The sequence below is a fragment of the Cherax quadricarinatus genome, chromosome 50 (assembly GCF_038502225.1).
Source record: "Cherax quadricarinatus isolate ZL_2023a chromosome 50, ASM3850222v1, whole genome shotgun sequence".
Classification (NCBI taxonomy): Eukaryota; Metazoa; Arthropoda; class Malacostraca; order Decapoda; family Parastacidae; genus Cherax; species Cherax quadricarinatus.
The window spans coordinates 20,026,257-20,043,266 of NC_091341.1; the positions used below are offsets into that span (position 1 = coordinate 20,026,257).

At 36.5% G+C, this 17,010-nt stretch overlaps 1 protein-coding gene across 10 annotated transcripts in view; it reads left to right on the forward strand.

The window, feature by feature from the left end:
- Positions 1-8,896, forward strand: part of pnut (septin 7-like protein pnut) — a 294,459-nt gene extending 285,563 nt beyond the window's left edge. For 9 of the 10 annotated variants that reach the window (XM_053785935.2, XM_053785937.2, XM_070095477.1 and 6 more), the window contains one exon: positions 3,503-6,747. In XM_053785935.2, the coding sequence (XP_053641910.1) occupies positions 3,503-3,629 (127 nt within the window). In that variant the 3' untranslated portion in view covers positions 3,630-6,747. Of the gene's footprint in view, positions 1-3,502; positions 6,748-7,088 lie in introns of those variants that run through there. The other variant, XM_070095475.1, reaches the window with a different exon arrangement.
- Positions 8,897-17,010: the final 8,114 nt, after the last annotated feature.

Below are 17,010 nucleotides of genomic sequence, written 5' to 3' on the forward strand. Positions count from 1 at the left end.
GGACATCTCCACTGCCTCCTCACTGCAGCATGTATAACCCAAGCTTCACACCCATATAAGTGTTGGTACCACTATACTTTCATACATTCCCTTCTTTGCCTTCATAGATGTTTTTTTTGTCTCCACATATACCTCAACGCACCACTCGCCTATTTTCCTTCATCAGTTCTATGGTTAACCTCATCCTGAAAACATTCACTTCTTCCATTCTCCCTCTCTCCATTGTGATATCCACTTTTTCTTTACCTAAATCATTTGATACCCTCATCACCTTACTCTTATCTATGATCACTTTCAACTTTCTACCTTTACACACCCTCCCAAACTTGTCCACTAACCTTTGCAGCGTTTCTTTAAAATCTCCCATAAGCACAGTATCATCAGCAAAAAGTAACTGTGTCAACTCCCATTTTGTATTTGATTCCCCATAATTTAATCCCACCCCTCTCCCGAACACCCTAGCATTTACTTTTACAACCCCATCAATAAATATATTAAACAACCATGGTGACATTACACATAACTGTCTAAGACTACTTTTACCAGGAAGTAATCTCCCTCTCTTCTATACACCCTAACCTGAGCCTCACTATCCTCATAAAAACTCTTTACAACATTAAGTAACTTACTACCTATTCCATATACTTGCAACATCTGCTGCATTGCTCCCCTATCCACTCTATCATGTGTCTTTTCTGAGTCCATAAATGCAATGAAAACTTCCCTACCTTTATCTAAATACTGTTCACATATATGCTTCAATGTAAACACTTGATCAACACATCCCCTACCCACTCTGAAGCTGCCTTGCTCATCCACAATCCTACTCCCTCTCTTACCTCTAATTCTTTCAATAATAACCCTACCATACACTTTTCCTGGTATACTCAGTAAATGTATTCCCCTGTAATTTTTACAATCTCTTTTGTCCCCCTTCCCTTTATATAAAGGAACTATACATGCTCTCTGCCAATCCCTAGGTACTTTCCCCTCTTTCATACATTTATTAAACAAAAATACCAACCACTCTAACACTATATCACCCCCCTGCTTTTAACATTTCTGTCATAATCCCATCAATTCCAGCTGCTTTACTCCCTTTCATTCTACATAATGCCTCACGCACCTCCCCCAGACTCACATCCTGCTCTTCTTCAGTCCTAAAAGATCTTATACCTCCCTGGCCAGTGCAAGAAATTACCACCTCCCTTTCTTCATTGACATTCAAAAGTTCCTCAAAATATTCCTGCCATCTACCCAATACCTCCAGCTCCCCATCTATTAACTCCACTACTCTGTTTTTAACTAACGAATCCATTCATTCCCTAGGCTTTCTTAACTTGTTTATCTCCAAATTTTTTTCATATTTTCATCAAAATTTCTTGACATTGCCTCTTCACTCTATCATCTGCTCTCCTTTTGCTCTCTCTCACCACTCTCTTCACCTTTCTTTTACTCTCCATATACTCTGCTCTTCTTATAACACTTCTGCTTTGTAAAAACTCTCATAAGCTTCCTTTTTTTCTTTTGTCACACCCTTTACTTCATCATTCCACCAATCACTCCTCTTTCCTCCTGCACCCACCCTCCTATAGCCACAAACGTCTGCCCCACATTCTGATACTACATTTTTAAAACTATTCCAATCCTCTTCAACCCCTTCACTACTCATACTTGCAGTAGCACACCTTTCTGCCAATAGCTGCTTATATCTCACCATACTTGCACTAGCCCACCTTTCTGCCAATAGTTGCTTGTATCTCGGCCTAACTTCCTCCTCCCTTAGTTTATACACTTTCACCTCTCTCTTACTTGCTGTTGCTATTTTCCTTTTGTCCCATCTAATTCTTACTCTAACTGTAGCTACAACTAAATAATGATCCAATATATCAGTTGCCCCTCTATAAACATGTACATCCTGGAGAGCACCCATCAACCTTTTATCCACCAATACATAATCAAACAAACTAATTTCGTTATGTGCTATATCATACCTTGTATACACTTATCCTCCTTTTCATGAAATATGTATTATTTATTACCAAACCTCTTTCTACACATAGCTCAATTAAAGACTCCCCATTTTCATTTACCCCTGGCACCCCAAATTTACCTACTACTCCCTGCACAACATTTTAACCCACTTTAGCATTGAAATCCCCAACCACCATTACTCTCACACTTGGTTCAAAACTCCCCATGCATTCACTCAACATTTCCCAAAATCTCTCTCTCTGCTCTACACCTCTCTCTTCTCCAGGTGCATATACGCTTACTATAACCCACTTTTCACATCCAACCTTTATTTTACTCGACATAATCCTTGAATTAATACATTTATACTCTTTTCCTGCCATAGCTTATCCTTCAACATTATTGCTACTCCTTCTTTAGTTCTAACTTTATTTGAAACCCCTGACCTAATCCCATTTATTTCTCTCCACTGAAACTCTCCCACCACCTTCAGCTTTGTTTCACTTAAAGCCAGGACATCCAGCTTCTTCTCATTCATAACATCCACAATCATCTCGTTCTTATCATTCGCACAACATCCATGCACATTCAGACTTCCCACTTTGACAATTTTCTTCTTATTCTTTTTAGTAATCATTACAGGAAAAAGGGTTACTAGCCCATTGTTCCTGGCATTTTAGTTGACTTTTACAACACGCATGGCTCACGTAGGAAAGATTCTTATTCCACTTTCCCATGGATATAAAAGGAAAAGTAATAAGAAACAAGAACTATTAAGATAAAAATCAAAGAAAACTCAGATGAGTGTGTATAAATAAATGTGTACATGCATGTTTAGTGTGACCTAAGTGTAAGTAGAAGTAGCAAGATGTACCTGTAATCTTGCATATTTATCATAGGTAGCAGTTATTCAAAGGATGAGTCTTGCAAGTTTTACTGCACATTAGAGACCCATTAGTTTTGTTAAAAAGTGCATTTTAGAACTTACAGTGGCTTGTTAATATCATAATCTTCCTTTCTTTTCTTTCTCGCATTAACTAATGGTAGTATAGTCAGCATCATCACATTTTTTTTTATCTAACTCACTGTAATAATTATAAGATTATATGGATTTATTTGAGGCCAGGAATTTTCATTATTTGAATGCAGAATGATTTTGAGAAAATTTTGCCTCCAAATTATCAAGTTATTTTCTGACATTATTGCTTATGAAGAAATGCCATCAATAATCAGTAACAGCAATGTGATAGTAAGTTTGGTATATAGCACCAAAGTTTGTAGGATTAATTTCATTACGAATTAGTATTTAGAGTACATGAATACTTTTCATATAGTTTCAGTTGAATGCTATCAAGCAGTTAAAAGTTACCATTCCCTATTTTATGTAGAGGTTAAACTCATACAGAAGAGGGTAAGTATTTATCCAGACAGATTTATCCAGCATTCAGTAGCTCATACTGTACTTACCAAGACGTGTGTCTGTACGTAAGTGCATGCTCGCTAACATCCGGCTACTTCCCACTAACAGGACCTCCTCCCTGGCGTCTTCCAGCACCACCTCGGGAGGCTCTCAGAAGAGCTCTCCAAAGTTCTCGCGTACCTACTCACTTCCCAGACATAAATTCAAACAAAACGAGCAGTGTAACCAGCAGTAATAGGTCAAGACGACAAGATAAAGAAGGGCATCTCTTTCTGTTATCATTCCTACCCTCTTATGTCTTAAGCATTCTACTTTGAGTTGATGCTCAAGCTAAAGAATACTTTTTTTTTAAACTGAAACTTGTCATTACTATAATGATGTTTAGTTTTATCGTACAAGTGTGTTCAGTTGGTAATTGTTGTATATGTATTTTGGAAAGGTTGTTAAACTCATATGTAAGATGACTGAACAATGTAAGGATCTCCTGCCATTAAAAATTAAAAACATTAAAATTCTGCAATACACACAAAATGTATTTTGTTGTATGAATACTACGAGTTAAGATTTACTATGCAGATACATGAGTAGTCGAGCCATATAGCTAACTCCTCTGGTTGTCTTCAGCAAGGCCACTGTTCAACTCTCTTGTATATAGAATTAACATTGCCTCTTTCTGCCTTCTTTTATTGTTTCATATAAGAGTTGTTCTGATATTTTCAGTTTTGTTTTGATGCATTACAGTTGCATCCTCAATGTCTGCATTAAGGGTAGACTTAAATGCTTCAGAAGTAGACAAGTGTTTTACATATACAGTAACAAGAATGCTGTAAATGCAAATGGTAGAATCTGTGTAGGTTGATTACTATAAAGAAAAGGTTACTATAAAAAACAAGTACTATCTAAACTAAAAGAAAACAAGAGTGACCAACACATGTGAATTGTTTCATTATCTGCAAGGTGATATACATTCTGCCAAATCAGTAATGAGCAGTGGTATATGTGATAAATTTCTTAGTAAACTGATTAAAATTGTGGTAAAACTGCATTACTTGTAAGTAAATTCTTTGTCTCAAATGAAAATGATAAAATTAAACAATTTGAATAGAGGGTAAAGGAGGAGGATGATAAAGTTGAGTTAGCTGGTAGAAATAAGAGGAGGATAAGAAGTTAATACAGTTAAAATATGTAAAAACAATAAAATATGAGGCCAGAATGAGGTGCTTGGCTATTGCAAGCTAGTTAGTGTTTTATTTCTTACGTTCAACACTGCAGCATGAAATATCAATTGTTTCCTTGTGTAAAGTTTGTAAACAGTAATATGCCATTACAGCAGTGGTTACTTTTTTTTTTTTTGTATAAAATATCAATAACCATTCTTTCAAAGAATGTTATTTATAGAGAATAAAACTGATTCTTGTATCTGCATAGTAAGTATTCCTGTTCTTAATTTAATGATGTGGTCTCTTACCTAGGTGCTTACCTACTGATTATCTAGATTCTTACCTAGATGCTTTCCTAGGTTCTTGCCTAGGTGCTTATTGTTGAAAGTGTTTGGAGTTCCTTGTTCATTGTTGCAATAAGTCTTTTAAGATACTTTTTTTATTCATTTTGTTGAATGTAATATTCAACAAAGCTGAGACTATGTTTCCCTTTGTGATCAAATTTGTCTATTAGAAGCAGCTACTCACTCCTCATACTATAGTGGCATTACACTGGCATTATTATCAAAAAAATAAAGATTTTGATGAAAATTTTGAATTTCTTTATCAAAACATTATATTAGCATTAACAGATGAACAAATATGAATATTATGGTTGTTGATGTTCACTGAATGATTTTGGTGGTTGCAGGCCTCTAACAAGAACAACTAGTTTGTGAGTGGCAGTTGACCAGTCAGACATCCCATAAAGTAATTTGTAAGACTACACAATTATTACATTTAATGTACATATTTAATTTTTCACTAAAATTTTAGTCTTAAAGATATATAAGAAATGGACACATGTTTATAAGTTTCAGATTATATTACAGTATTTCTATAAATTCCACTTAAAGGTTTGTAATTAATTAGGAGTTTTCAAGTACTAATAGGAAACACACTCCAATACATCGAGTGGTTAAATATTACAGCTGGCTACAGTCCTGTACAGTAAACCTTGGGGAAATTTTTCCTATGTCCTACCCTTTCTTGAAGCTCAGGATAAAATCTCATCATTTGCAAACGTAGTGCATAGGCCTGATAAATACGCTTATTAATGCTTTGCCATGCCTTCTACAGGACTCATTGATCAAGCTTGCATTTCTGGCAGCACTAAGAGGTGCCTCTGCTTGTTGCATCATCTCCTATGCTTTATTCTAAATCTACTAAGCTCCAGCTCTAGTTTAAAGGACACAATGGGCTTCATATTATAATTTTTCCAAGTGTTTTGAATTTTACAAGAGTACTGTAATTTCATTCTTGCATGCACACCATGTACTATATACATATTTTTTTTTTTAACACATTGGCCATCTCCCACTGAGACACCAAACACTTAATATTTACTTATGCACTTAGCAGCTGGCTAGCTATTAGCCACTAACATGGGTAGAAATATTTAGGCTTAATTTTATCCTTCAGGTTTTTTGATGACACTTTCAAATTCCAGTTTTGTAAATGCAGATCTTTGAGATTCTTCATAAAATTTGCTCTTATGTTTTAAGGCAAAAATAGGCAATTTACAAGGAATATAAGGAAGGTCCAATTTTTTGGCTTAAAATTATTAAAATTATAACAAATATTGAAGGTAAGCACAGTAGTTAATTGAAGCTTAAAAAAGTTTTGTAGCTTTGGGTTTGGAAACTATTAATGTATTTGATTGAATGTAGATGTTAGTATTCTTGATCTTGCAGGGAACTTCCTCCTTTTACTAAGAAGCAGCCTGCACACTGAACTAGCTCTAAAGTCTCTGGTGACTTCGTTTTCATTAAAAGGATATTTATTTTGGTTAGAAGGGTTTCACTGTGTCCTCCAACATGGTCTTTCACTTGAGCAAAACTCGTAGCTTCTTTCAGTCGTAATGACAATGTTAAAAGTTTCTGCTTCTCAGAAGAATTTTAATAGTTAAAACAACATTTTGTAAGAAATCAGAACATATCCTTAAAGCTTAACAAAGGATTATTGTAAATGTTAGACATTAGTGCATGTGGAAACTGCCAAGAGGAGCATGTTTTTCACTATTTACAACCACCTTAATAATATTGCAGTTCACTCAGTAATACTCTTAATTATCTGTCAGTGTTTTAGTTTTCTTCTTTTGGGTTTTTACCACTTTTTTTTTTTTTACATTTATTTATGCATATCAAAAACTTACTCAATCTAGATTATACAATACTAACAAGCCATGCAACTCGCATTATTTTTGTCTTTTTTTTTCACAAAATGCTTTATTAATTTTATTAAAATTACATGCAAATTTATACATATGAATCTCGACCCTTGGAAAAACTCGGTAGGCTTTACTGCAGGACAAGGTGACCTAATATCAATTGATAAAATTATCTGTTTATTGCTTCTTGGCCTTTGCTTACTTGGCATTATTATGAGTAACTTCGCAGGCTGTTTTTGTTTTTTGCAGTACAGTAGCTCTATTTTTGTGGTTATGGGAGAATTTTGATGGTTGTTGACCTTCTTTTATTTCTTTTCTTCAACAGGCATGTGGATGGGAAAGAGAAAGCCAAAAAGAGGAAGGGACTGTTTTAAAGCAGCAGTTCCCAGTTCATAAAAGCTCATATTGCCGCTTGAAGCACTGCACCCCCACCTGCCTCAGCCTCAGTCCCTCCAAGCTCATCTTCTATGCCAGTAGCTCTCACTTCAAATTTTATTTGCATAATTTGGAAGAGAAAGTATGAACTGGATATTTAAAAGATCTAATAGAGATAATCAGTTGTACATTGACTTGAAGGGACCTAAGGTATTTCCCTGGGGGATGCAGAAGATTATGGTTATCATTCTTGTAACTTCTATCACAGCCACTTATACATTATGGCAGATTTAGACTTAACACACTAAGCTTGTTTTACAAGGCTCACTCATTGTCATTAGTGCCAAAGTGATTGTGACTATTATTTTTGGAACCTATATATGCTGATCTCGTATAGGTGGATTATTGAGGTGACAGTTTAGATAACCATAATCTTCCCCTGAACCATAGATATCATCATTCTTTTGGTACTGCGCTGTAGTGGCACGTATCCCAGTGACCAACCAGAAATCTCTGTTCTCACAAATCTAAAACTACTGAACATTTGACATTCGTAGGTTGTATTTAAAGTAGTAATATGGGCCTCATAATACAACTGAAAGCTTAAAATGTTCAGACCATATATATATATATATATATATATATATATATATAATGTATTTATTATTACTCGCTAAACCAACTCTCAATCTACGATAATATTGGTTGATGATCACCAGCTATTCTTTTAATTAGCAGCATTTTATACAATGTATATAGTATGGTGATGCATCCCAGGTCATATTCAGACAGTATAGTTCAATGCATTTTATAGAGTTCATTTATTGTCATAAGTTTTTTAAATATATCTTGAGACCACAGATTTTAAGTGTGTGAGGCAAACTTTTTCTGGGTGGTCACACTAAAAGTTAAGTACGAAGTACAGGATGTGACTACTTTGCAGTCTCTGTAGTTCTGATGCTATTGATCTTTCCTGTACAGTACTTAGGTGGAAGCAAGTTGATCATCTTCAAGATGGACTTTGGCATGTCAGTACTTCCGATTGGCAACAAGAATTGGTGATTATTATTGTGTACAACTTTAAGTTCCTTAAAGTTTTCTATACAAATTGCTGATTTAAATAAGTGCATCCACTCTATACAATAGTATATACGAATTTAAGTTATTTTCACTTCACAACAATGCAGTTACAATAAAGAAAAATATATTATTTATTCTTTAACACTGCTTTTTTCATAGGAAATGTATATTGACTACCTTCATTACTTGTATAAAACTATTTCATTTTCTTATAGCTCTCCAGACCTCACAGTAGCTGTGTAATAATAATGTACACCAGTCAGTTACATGTGTATTTTGGGTTATTTTACTAACACTGATAATAGCCTCTTGAGCTCTTTCTTTATATATATATATGTTTATAGCAGACTGCTGCCTTAGTCAGTGCTGGAGTCATGTATGTAGGTAGAATGACATCACAGGTAAAGAGTCACATCCTTACAAGTTGTACATACTGTACTTAAGATTGTAAGAGATACAAGATTTATGTATACAATGGGTATTACATACACACCTTAGATTTTTTTTATACTCTTTATAGCCTATGTTTTGTTACAGTGGACATACTTAACATCTTCAACTAGTCGTTTTTTTTTTTTATTTTTATACATACTGTACTCAGTTCATTGCTAGGCTCACTGCCATAGAACTGTAAATAATGTGTACACTCACATAATAAATAAACAGCCTCTTCTCTCATCAGTTTCTATTTCTCTTAAATTATTTCAAAATATGTATTATACACACACACATTGTGTTCATGTAGTATACCTGCAGGTGGAGTTCATTAACAATACAGTGTTCACCTACAATATCAATGTGGACTAGCAGTGCAGATGGTGTCAGAAGACATTTAACTTGGATTTTATATATATATATATATATATAAACATGTACATGTTTATAGAGGGGCCACAGATATATCAGATCACTTTCTAGTTGTAGCTACACTGAGAGTAAAAGGTAGATGGGATACAAGGAGAATAGAAGCATCAGGGAAGAGAGAGGTGAAGGTTTATAAACTAAAAGAGGAGGCAGTTAGGGTAAGATATAAACAGCTATTGGAGGATAGATGGGCTAATGAGAGCATAGGCAATGGGGTCGAAGAGGTATGGGGTAGGTTTAAAAATGTAGTGTTAGAGTGTTCAGCAGAAGTTTGTGGTTACAGGAAAGTGGGTGCAGGAGGGAAGAGGAGCGATTGGTGGAATGATGATGTAAAGAGAGTAGTAAGGGAGAAAAAGTTAGCATATGAGAAGTTTTTACAAAGTAGAAGTGATGCAAGGAGGGAAGAGTATATGGAGAAAAAGAGAGAAGTTAAGAGAGTGGTGAAGCAATGTAAAAAGAGAGCAAATGAGAGAGTGGGTGAGATGTTATCAACAAATTTTGTTGAAAATAAGAAAAAGTTTTGGAGTGAGATTAACAAGTTAAGAAAGCCTAGAGAACAAATGGATTTGTCAGTTAAAAATAGGAGAGGAGAGTTATTAAATGGAGAGTTAGAGGTATTGGGAAGATGGAAGGAATATTTTGAGGAATTGTTAAATGTTGATGAAGATAGGGAAGCTGTGATTTCGTGTATAGGGCAAGGAGGAATAACATCTTGTAGGAGTGAGGAAGAGCCAGTTGTGAGTGTGGGGGAAGTTCGTGAGGCAGTAGGTAAAATGAAAGGGGGTAAGGCAGCCGGGATTGATGGGATAAAGATAGAAATGTTAAAAGCAGGTGGGGATATAGTTTTGGAGTGGTTGGTGCAATTATTTAATAAATGTATGGAAGAAGGTAAGGTACCTAGGGATTGGCAGAGAGCATGCATAGTTCCTTTGTATAAAGGCAAAGGGGATAAAAGAGAGTGCAAAAATTATAGGGGGATAAGTCTGTTGAGTGTACCTGGTAAAGTGTATGGTAGAGTTATAATTGAAAGAATTAAGAGTAAGACGGAGAATAGGATAGCAGATGAACAAGGAGGCTTTAGGAAAGGTAGGGGGTGTGTGGACCAGGTGTTTACAGTGAAACATATAAGTGAACAGTATTTAGATAAGGCTAAAGAGGTCTTTGTGGCATTTATGGATTTGGAAAAGGCGTATGACAGGGTGGATAGGGGGGCAATGTGGCAGATGTTGCAAGTGTATGGTGTAGGAGGTAGGTTACTGAAAGCAGTGAAGAGTTTTTACGAGGATAGTGAGGCTCAAGTTAGAGTATGTAGGAAAGAGGGAAATTTTTTCCCAGTAAAAGTAGGCCTTAGACAAGGATGTGTGATGTCACCGTGGTTGTTTAATATATTTATAGATGGGGTTGTAAGAGAAGTAAATGCGAGGGTCTTGGCAAGAGGCGTGGAGTTAAAAGATAAAGAATCACACACAAAGTGGGAGTTGTCACAGCTGCTCTTTGCTGATGACACTGTGCTCTTGGGAGTTTCTGAAGAGAAGTTGCAGAGATTGGTGGATGAATTTGGTAGGGTGTGCAAAAGAAGAAAATTAAAGGTGAATACAGGAAAGAGTAAGGTTATGAGGATAACAAAAAGATTAGGTGATGAAAGATTGAATATCAGATTGGAGGGAGAGAGTATGGAGGAGGTGAACGTATTCAGATATTTGGGAGTGGACGTGTCAGCAGATGGGTCTATGAAAGATGAGGTGAATCATAGAATTGATGAGGGAAAAAGAGTGAGTGGTGCACTTAGGAGTCTGTGGAGACAAAGAACTTTGTCCTTGGAGGCAAAGAGGGGAATGTATGAGAGTATAGTTTTACCAACGCTCTTATATGGGTGTGAAGCGTGGGTGATGAATGTTGCAGCAAGGAGAAGGCTGGAGGCAGTGGAGATGTCATGTCTGAGGGCAATGTGTGGTGTGAATATAATGCAGAGAATTCGTAGTTTGGAAGTTAGGAGGAGGTGCGGGATTACCAAAACTGTTGTCCAGAGGGCTGAGGAAGGGTTGTTGAGGTGGTTCGGACATGTAGAGAGAATGGAGCGAAACAGAATGACTTCAAGAGTGTATCAGTCTGTAGTGGAAGGAAGGCGGGGTAGGGGTCGGCCTAGGAAGGGTTGGACGGAGGGGGTAAAGGAGGTTTTGTGTGCGAGGGGCTTGGACTTCCAGCAGGCATGCGTGAGCGTGTTTGATAGGAGTGAATGGAGACAAATGGTTTTTAATACTTGACGTGCTGTTGGAGTGTGAGCAAAGTAACATTTATGAAGGGATTCAGGGAAACCGGCAGGCCGGACTTGAGTCCTGGAGATGGGAAGTACAGTGCCTGCACTCTGAAGGAGGGGTGTTAATGTTGCAGTTTAAAAACTGTAGTGTAAAGCACCCTTCTGGCAAGACAGTGATGGAGTGAATGATGGTGAAAGTTTTTCTTTTTCGGGCCACCCTGCCTTGGTGGGAATCGGCCGGTGTGATAATAAAAAAAAAAATATATATATATATATTAGACCTATACATCTATATATATTTATATTTAAATAGGAAAACTTTGTTGAGCAGTCTGATATAACATTGTTTAAAGTTCTGCGGGAATACCATCTTTAATTTTTAAATGAATATCATGTTTTGATAAAATTATTAATGATTGTGTTTTGGTAAACTGCAGTAAATGCAGTACCAGGTTTGTTACAAGACCTTAACTGCCTTACACAAAGACTTGTAGCATTAATGAACCCATAGTCAAACCCTGCCTAACCCCTCATCATAGTGATGGTATATTTCAAGACTTGCAAAAGAAAGTTAAACTTTTACTTAGTCATATTCATTTGTTGAGAAGCATCTTTTTTTTTCTTCTATGGTTAAAGCATGCCAGCAGTGTACTTTTGTATAGAATGATATCAGTAAATGTCATGTGTCACATTGTTTTATGATTAACCTAACACTTAAGAAGATTTTACAAATAATTATATTTTATCTGAAACAGGTAATCAGTGCATCATATGTATGACGTAATTGATCATGGCAGTTAAAAATAGATGAAATATGACTCTCAAACCAAGTTTCTTTGTCCAAATGATATGAAAGATAGTTACCTGATCTAGGAGTATCATCAGCAACATTATTGGCATGTGGCTTGATTTTCAGAAGTAAAGATATATCATACAAAGGTAAGACTTAAATATGTTGCCTTTCTGTAATTAAGAAACTATTTCTAATTAATATTAGGATAGATTTATTTGAAAGTATTAATAGCCTCCACTGTCATAAACAAATTGAATATTCACAAATAAAAAGCATTGCTGCAATACCTTTGTTGACAGTACAATAGTTATAGTATTATGATATTTGCATCCTTTGCAAAGCTGTTGTCAGCTCTTATGACAGTGGCTAATTAATCATAGTAATAATTACTTGACCTTAATGTTCATGAGGGTGATGAAACTATTACCCATTAGTGATGGAGAGGGGGAATTTTGTTTGTCCTGAAAAAAATTATTTTTTTTATATCTTTGCTATATGATGACCCACTCATTGGAGTTTATTTGTAAAGAAGATTATTTTCCTATTCATTTGTTACTGCATTTTTCATTTATAACTGTAGCCTGTTTGGCTACAGAAAGGCTTGGGAAATAGAATGACTTCTGACACCAGTATGCCACAGGCTTCTTTTGTAGCCTGTAATTTATATAAATTATCTCTAAACCACATAAAACATAATGGCACGTGCACACACGCATGTGCCCCTCCCTATACGCACACACACGCACGCGTGCGCAGTCGAGGATCAGGCAGGACTACAAAGAGACCTGGACAGGCTACAAGCCAGGTCCAGCAACTGGCTCCTTGAATTTAACCCCGCCAAATGCAAAGTTGTGAAGATCGGGGAAGGGCAAAGAAGACTGCAGACAGAGTATAGTCTAGGTGGCCAAAGACTGCAAACCTCATTCATGGAAGATGATCTTGGGGTGAGTATAATACCGAGCACATCTCCTGAGGTGCACATCAACCAGATAACTGCTGCAGCATATGGGCATCTGGCAAGCCTAAGAATAGCGTTCCGATACTTCAATGAGGAATTGTTCAAGACTCTGTACACCATATACGTCAGGCAAATAGTGGAGTATGCAACACCAGTTTGGAATCCACATCTTGTCTAGCATGTCTAGAAATTAGAGAAAGTGAACGGTTTGCAACAAGACTAGTCCCAGAGCTAAGGGGATTGTCCTATGAAGAAAGGTTAAAGGAAATTGGCCTGATGACATTGGAGGACAGGAGGGTCAGGGGAGACATGATAATGACATATACTATAAATAACAAAAAGGCACAATACCGTGACTGGAACGATACACAAATAACCCGCACATAAAAGAGAGAAGCTTACGACGACGTTTCGGTCCGACTTGGACCATTGACAAAGTCACACTAACAGAGGTGGAGCAGGACGGCTATATATAGGCAGGAAGAGGTGGAGGTAGTAGTAGTAGTAGTAGTAGTACAAGAATTGTATATAATACGGACAGGATGAAATGACACATGCACAACACCTGGGCATCCCCACCGTAGACGTTTCGCCATTCAGCCAGCCACTGGATGGCGAAACGTCCACAACAAAGACAACATGTGCGGCGTCTGGTTGTCTTTGTTGTGGACGTTTCGCCATCCAGTGGCTGGCTGAATGGCGAAACGTCTACGGTGGGGATGCCCGGGTGTTGTGCATGTGTCATTTCATCCTGTCCGTATTATATACAATTCTTGTACTACTACTACTACTACTACTACTACTACTACTACTACTACTACTACCTCCACCTCTTCCTGCCTATATATAGCCGTCCTGCTCCACCTCTGTTAGTGTGACTTGGACCATTGACAAAGTCGGACCGAAACGTCGTCGTAAGCTTCTCTCTTTTATGTGCGGGTTATTTGTATGACATATACTATACTGTGAGGAATTGACAAGGTGGACAAAGACAGGATGTTCCAGAGATGGGACACAGAAACAAGGGGTCACAACTAGAAGTTGAAGACTCCGATGAGTCAAAGGAATGTTAGGAAATATTTCTTCAGTCATAGAGTTGTCAGGAAGTGGAATAGCCTGACAGGAGGCAGGAACCATACATAGTTTTAAGACAAGGTTTGATAAAGCTCATGGAGCAGGGAGAGAGAGGACCTAGTAGCAATCAGTGAAGAGGCAGGGCCAGGAGCTGTGAATCGACCCCTGCAACCACAAATAGGTGAGTACACACACACGCACACTTTCTCGTGATATGTATTTTTACTTTTAAGCCTCTGGTCAGTTTAGTTATTAACCCTTTGAGGGTCCAGATCCCTGATCTGAAACTTGTTCTCAGGGTAAAAAAAAAAAAAAAAAATCTTGTGAAATGGAGGAGAATCTTTTTCTGAAAGTAATGATGCTAAAAGTATGAAATTTGATGGAAAACTTACGGAATTACACTTTTGCAAATTTGGCAGTCTTGGCGCTATTTACACACTGGTAATTTCTCCTACTTTGAATCGTATTTTAGGCCAATTCCATTGTTTGTTGATCAAACTCTTAGTTATTTTGCTAATATGTCTTCCATTTAATCAAGCACAAGAAACTGCCTATTTAACTATTTCAACAAACCAATAAAGTGATCAGAAATTGGTAATTTGGCCAATTTCACACAAAATTCAAACAATATCAGTTTCAAAATAGGGTCCAGAATAAACAGTGTAGACTTTCCTGGCACTAAAATAACATTTCCTCCATTCATTAGTCATGAGTCATGGGGACATGTCTTCCTTTATAACACTTGCTTTCCATTTTGAATTTTTATTCACACATAAGAGATTTAATGTTACGTAGGCTACTGCATGATTGTACTAATTGTATAAATAATGTTAGCATATTTGTGAACACACATTAGATGGGCCTGTTGGACACACATTAGACAAGTCATGTGATTAGTATCCTCTGGAATACTGACAAAATTCAAATATTTCTGCTACTTTGAGCTCAACTTCAAACTACTTCCCATCTTGAAACCAATCAAGCTAATCTCAATTTTTGTAATATATCTTCCATTCTATCAAATGATACCAAGAAACTGAGAAGGCTTACCAGCCCTCTCACACTAAATTTGAAGCCACTAGAATTTATGCAGATTATTATGGCACTGACCCCGAGCTCAAGGTGGATAATTTCGGAATGAACCCTGAAACGGTTAATACTATATTTAAATTGTGCATTTGTATTGTATGTGTGTATGTTTGGTCATTGTCTTCAAAAATTTACACAATAGAACACTTCAGCATTGGTATTCATATGACTGTTTATAAAGGCATAAATGGTTACATTATTGTATTGTTTTTCAACTTGTAGTGGCAATTTTAAAAGCTAATTATATTTTATAGGATGGTTCAGTGGTTCATCTAAATAACAGAATAGCTGTCTTGCACTTTTTTGTTATAAAAATTAATTTGCTACTACTGTGACTAAAGTCATGGGACCCCTAAATTTTAACTTACTGATGTATTGTCTGCAGAATGTTGCTGAGTATATATGATAGTTTACAGTTAACAATAATCATTTAATATTTTAAGACAGTATTTTACAGTATGAAGTAAGGTTAATTAAACATTATGACTGTGCCCCCAGCTGACTTCCTTGCAGGAGAATACACATGAACTACCACATGCAGGTCACATGTAATTTTCTTGTGAGGAAGTCCACTGGTGTCACAGTCATAATGCCTACCCCTACTTGTTACTCAATAATACTGTATTACAATAATGCAGCCTTAAAGTAATATTCAACAGTATACAGTAAACACCCATATCCGCGGGTCCGGTATCTACAGTCTCAGTTATCCGCAGTTTGCCATGGCCTGAAAATAACCCTTAATTTTGCTTAATAATGGACTTAAAGTGCAAAAGTAGCGATGATGGAAGTTCTTCAGAGCCTAAGAGAAGCCATGAAGTGCTTCCCATCAGTAAAAAAGTGAAGGAAGGAAGGAAGGAAATTAAGTACAAGCAGTAATACAAAAAAAAAACTTACAATGATAAAAATCACCAAAGGTGAAAATGTGAATGCTACTCACTGTGTGTGTGAGCAGAGATGGTACTTTGCATGTGCATACCAAATGGCCAGCTGAAGTGGAGGGCATTGTAATATCTAATGAGACATTAAAGCTACTATTGGATGTTGATAAAAATAGTGAGAAATTCTTATATAACACAGGACAGCTTCAAAATAGCCTTTGAATGTATGAATGGTGAAATGCTAAAAAAAAAGCTGTTCACATGTTGAACCAAAATTAGAATATGCATATGTGGTATGATGTCTGCCCCTAAAAACAAGATATGGACAATCGAGAAAAATTATAAGAGACTTGTTATAAAGTGGCTAAAGTATAGGAGTTATGAAGAAAAACTGATCGGATTAGAAGAGACATGATAGCAATTTACTGGCAAATAAAATGTAAAAGATTATAAGAGAATTGATAAAGAAGATTTTGTAACACCTACATGGAGAACAACAGGCCATAGTTAAAAACTAAAGAAGAGCTGCAGAAAGAAAACTAAAAAGAATTGGTTCACTCAATGTTAGAACAACAGAATGGGATACAAGAGGTTTTAAGTGCTGCACCAACTAAAAACTTACAAAAAATATATATAAGCTAAGTACCAAAGCTGGGATACCTAGAGCTTAGTTCTGTTCCTGTAGTTACAAATAGGTAATTATATGGTTTGACTATCTTAGGCTCTCATTTTGACAATGCTAATGTTGGAATGCATAAGCCGTGTAAGTACAAGGGAGTATCCGGAATAAGAGGACCTCTAGTGAAGGTAATGAACCAGGTTTTTCTTACTAGAAAATTTAAAGCCGTGAGAAGTGGTCCAATGGGAGACTGTCTA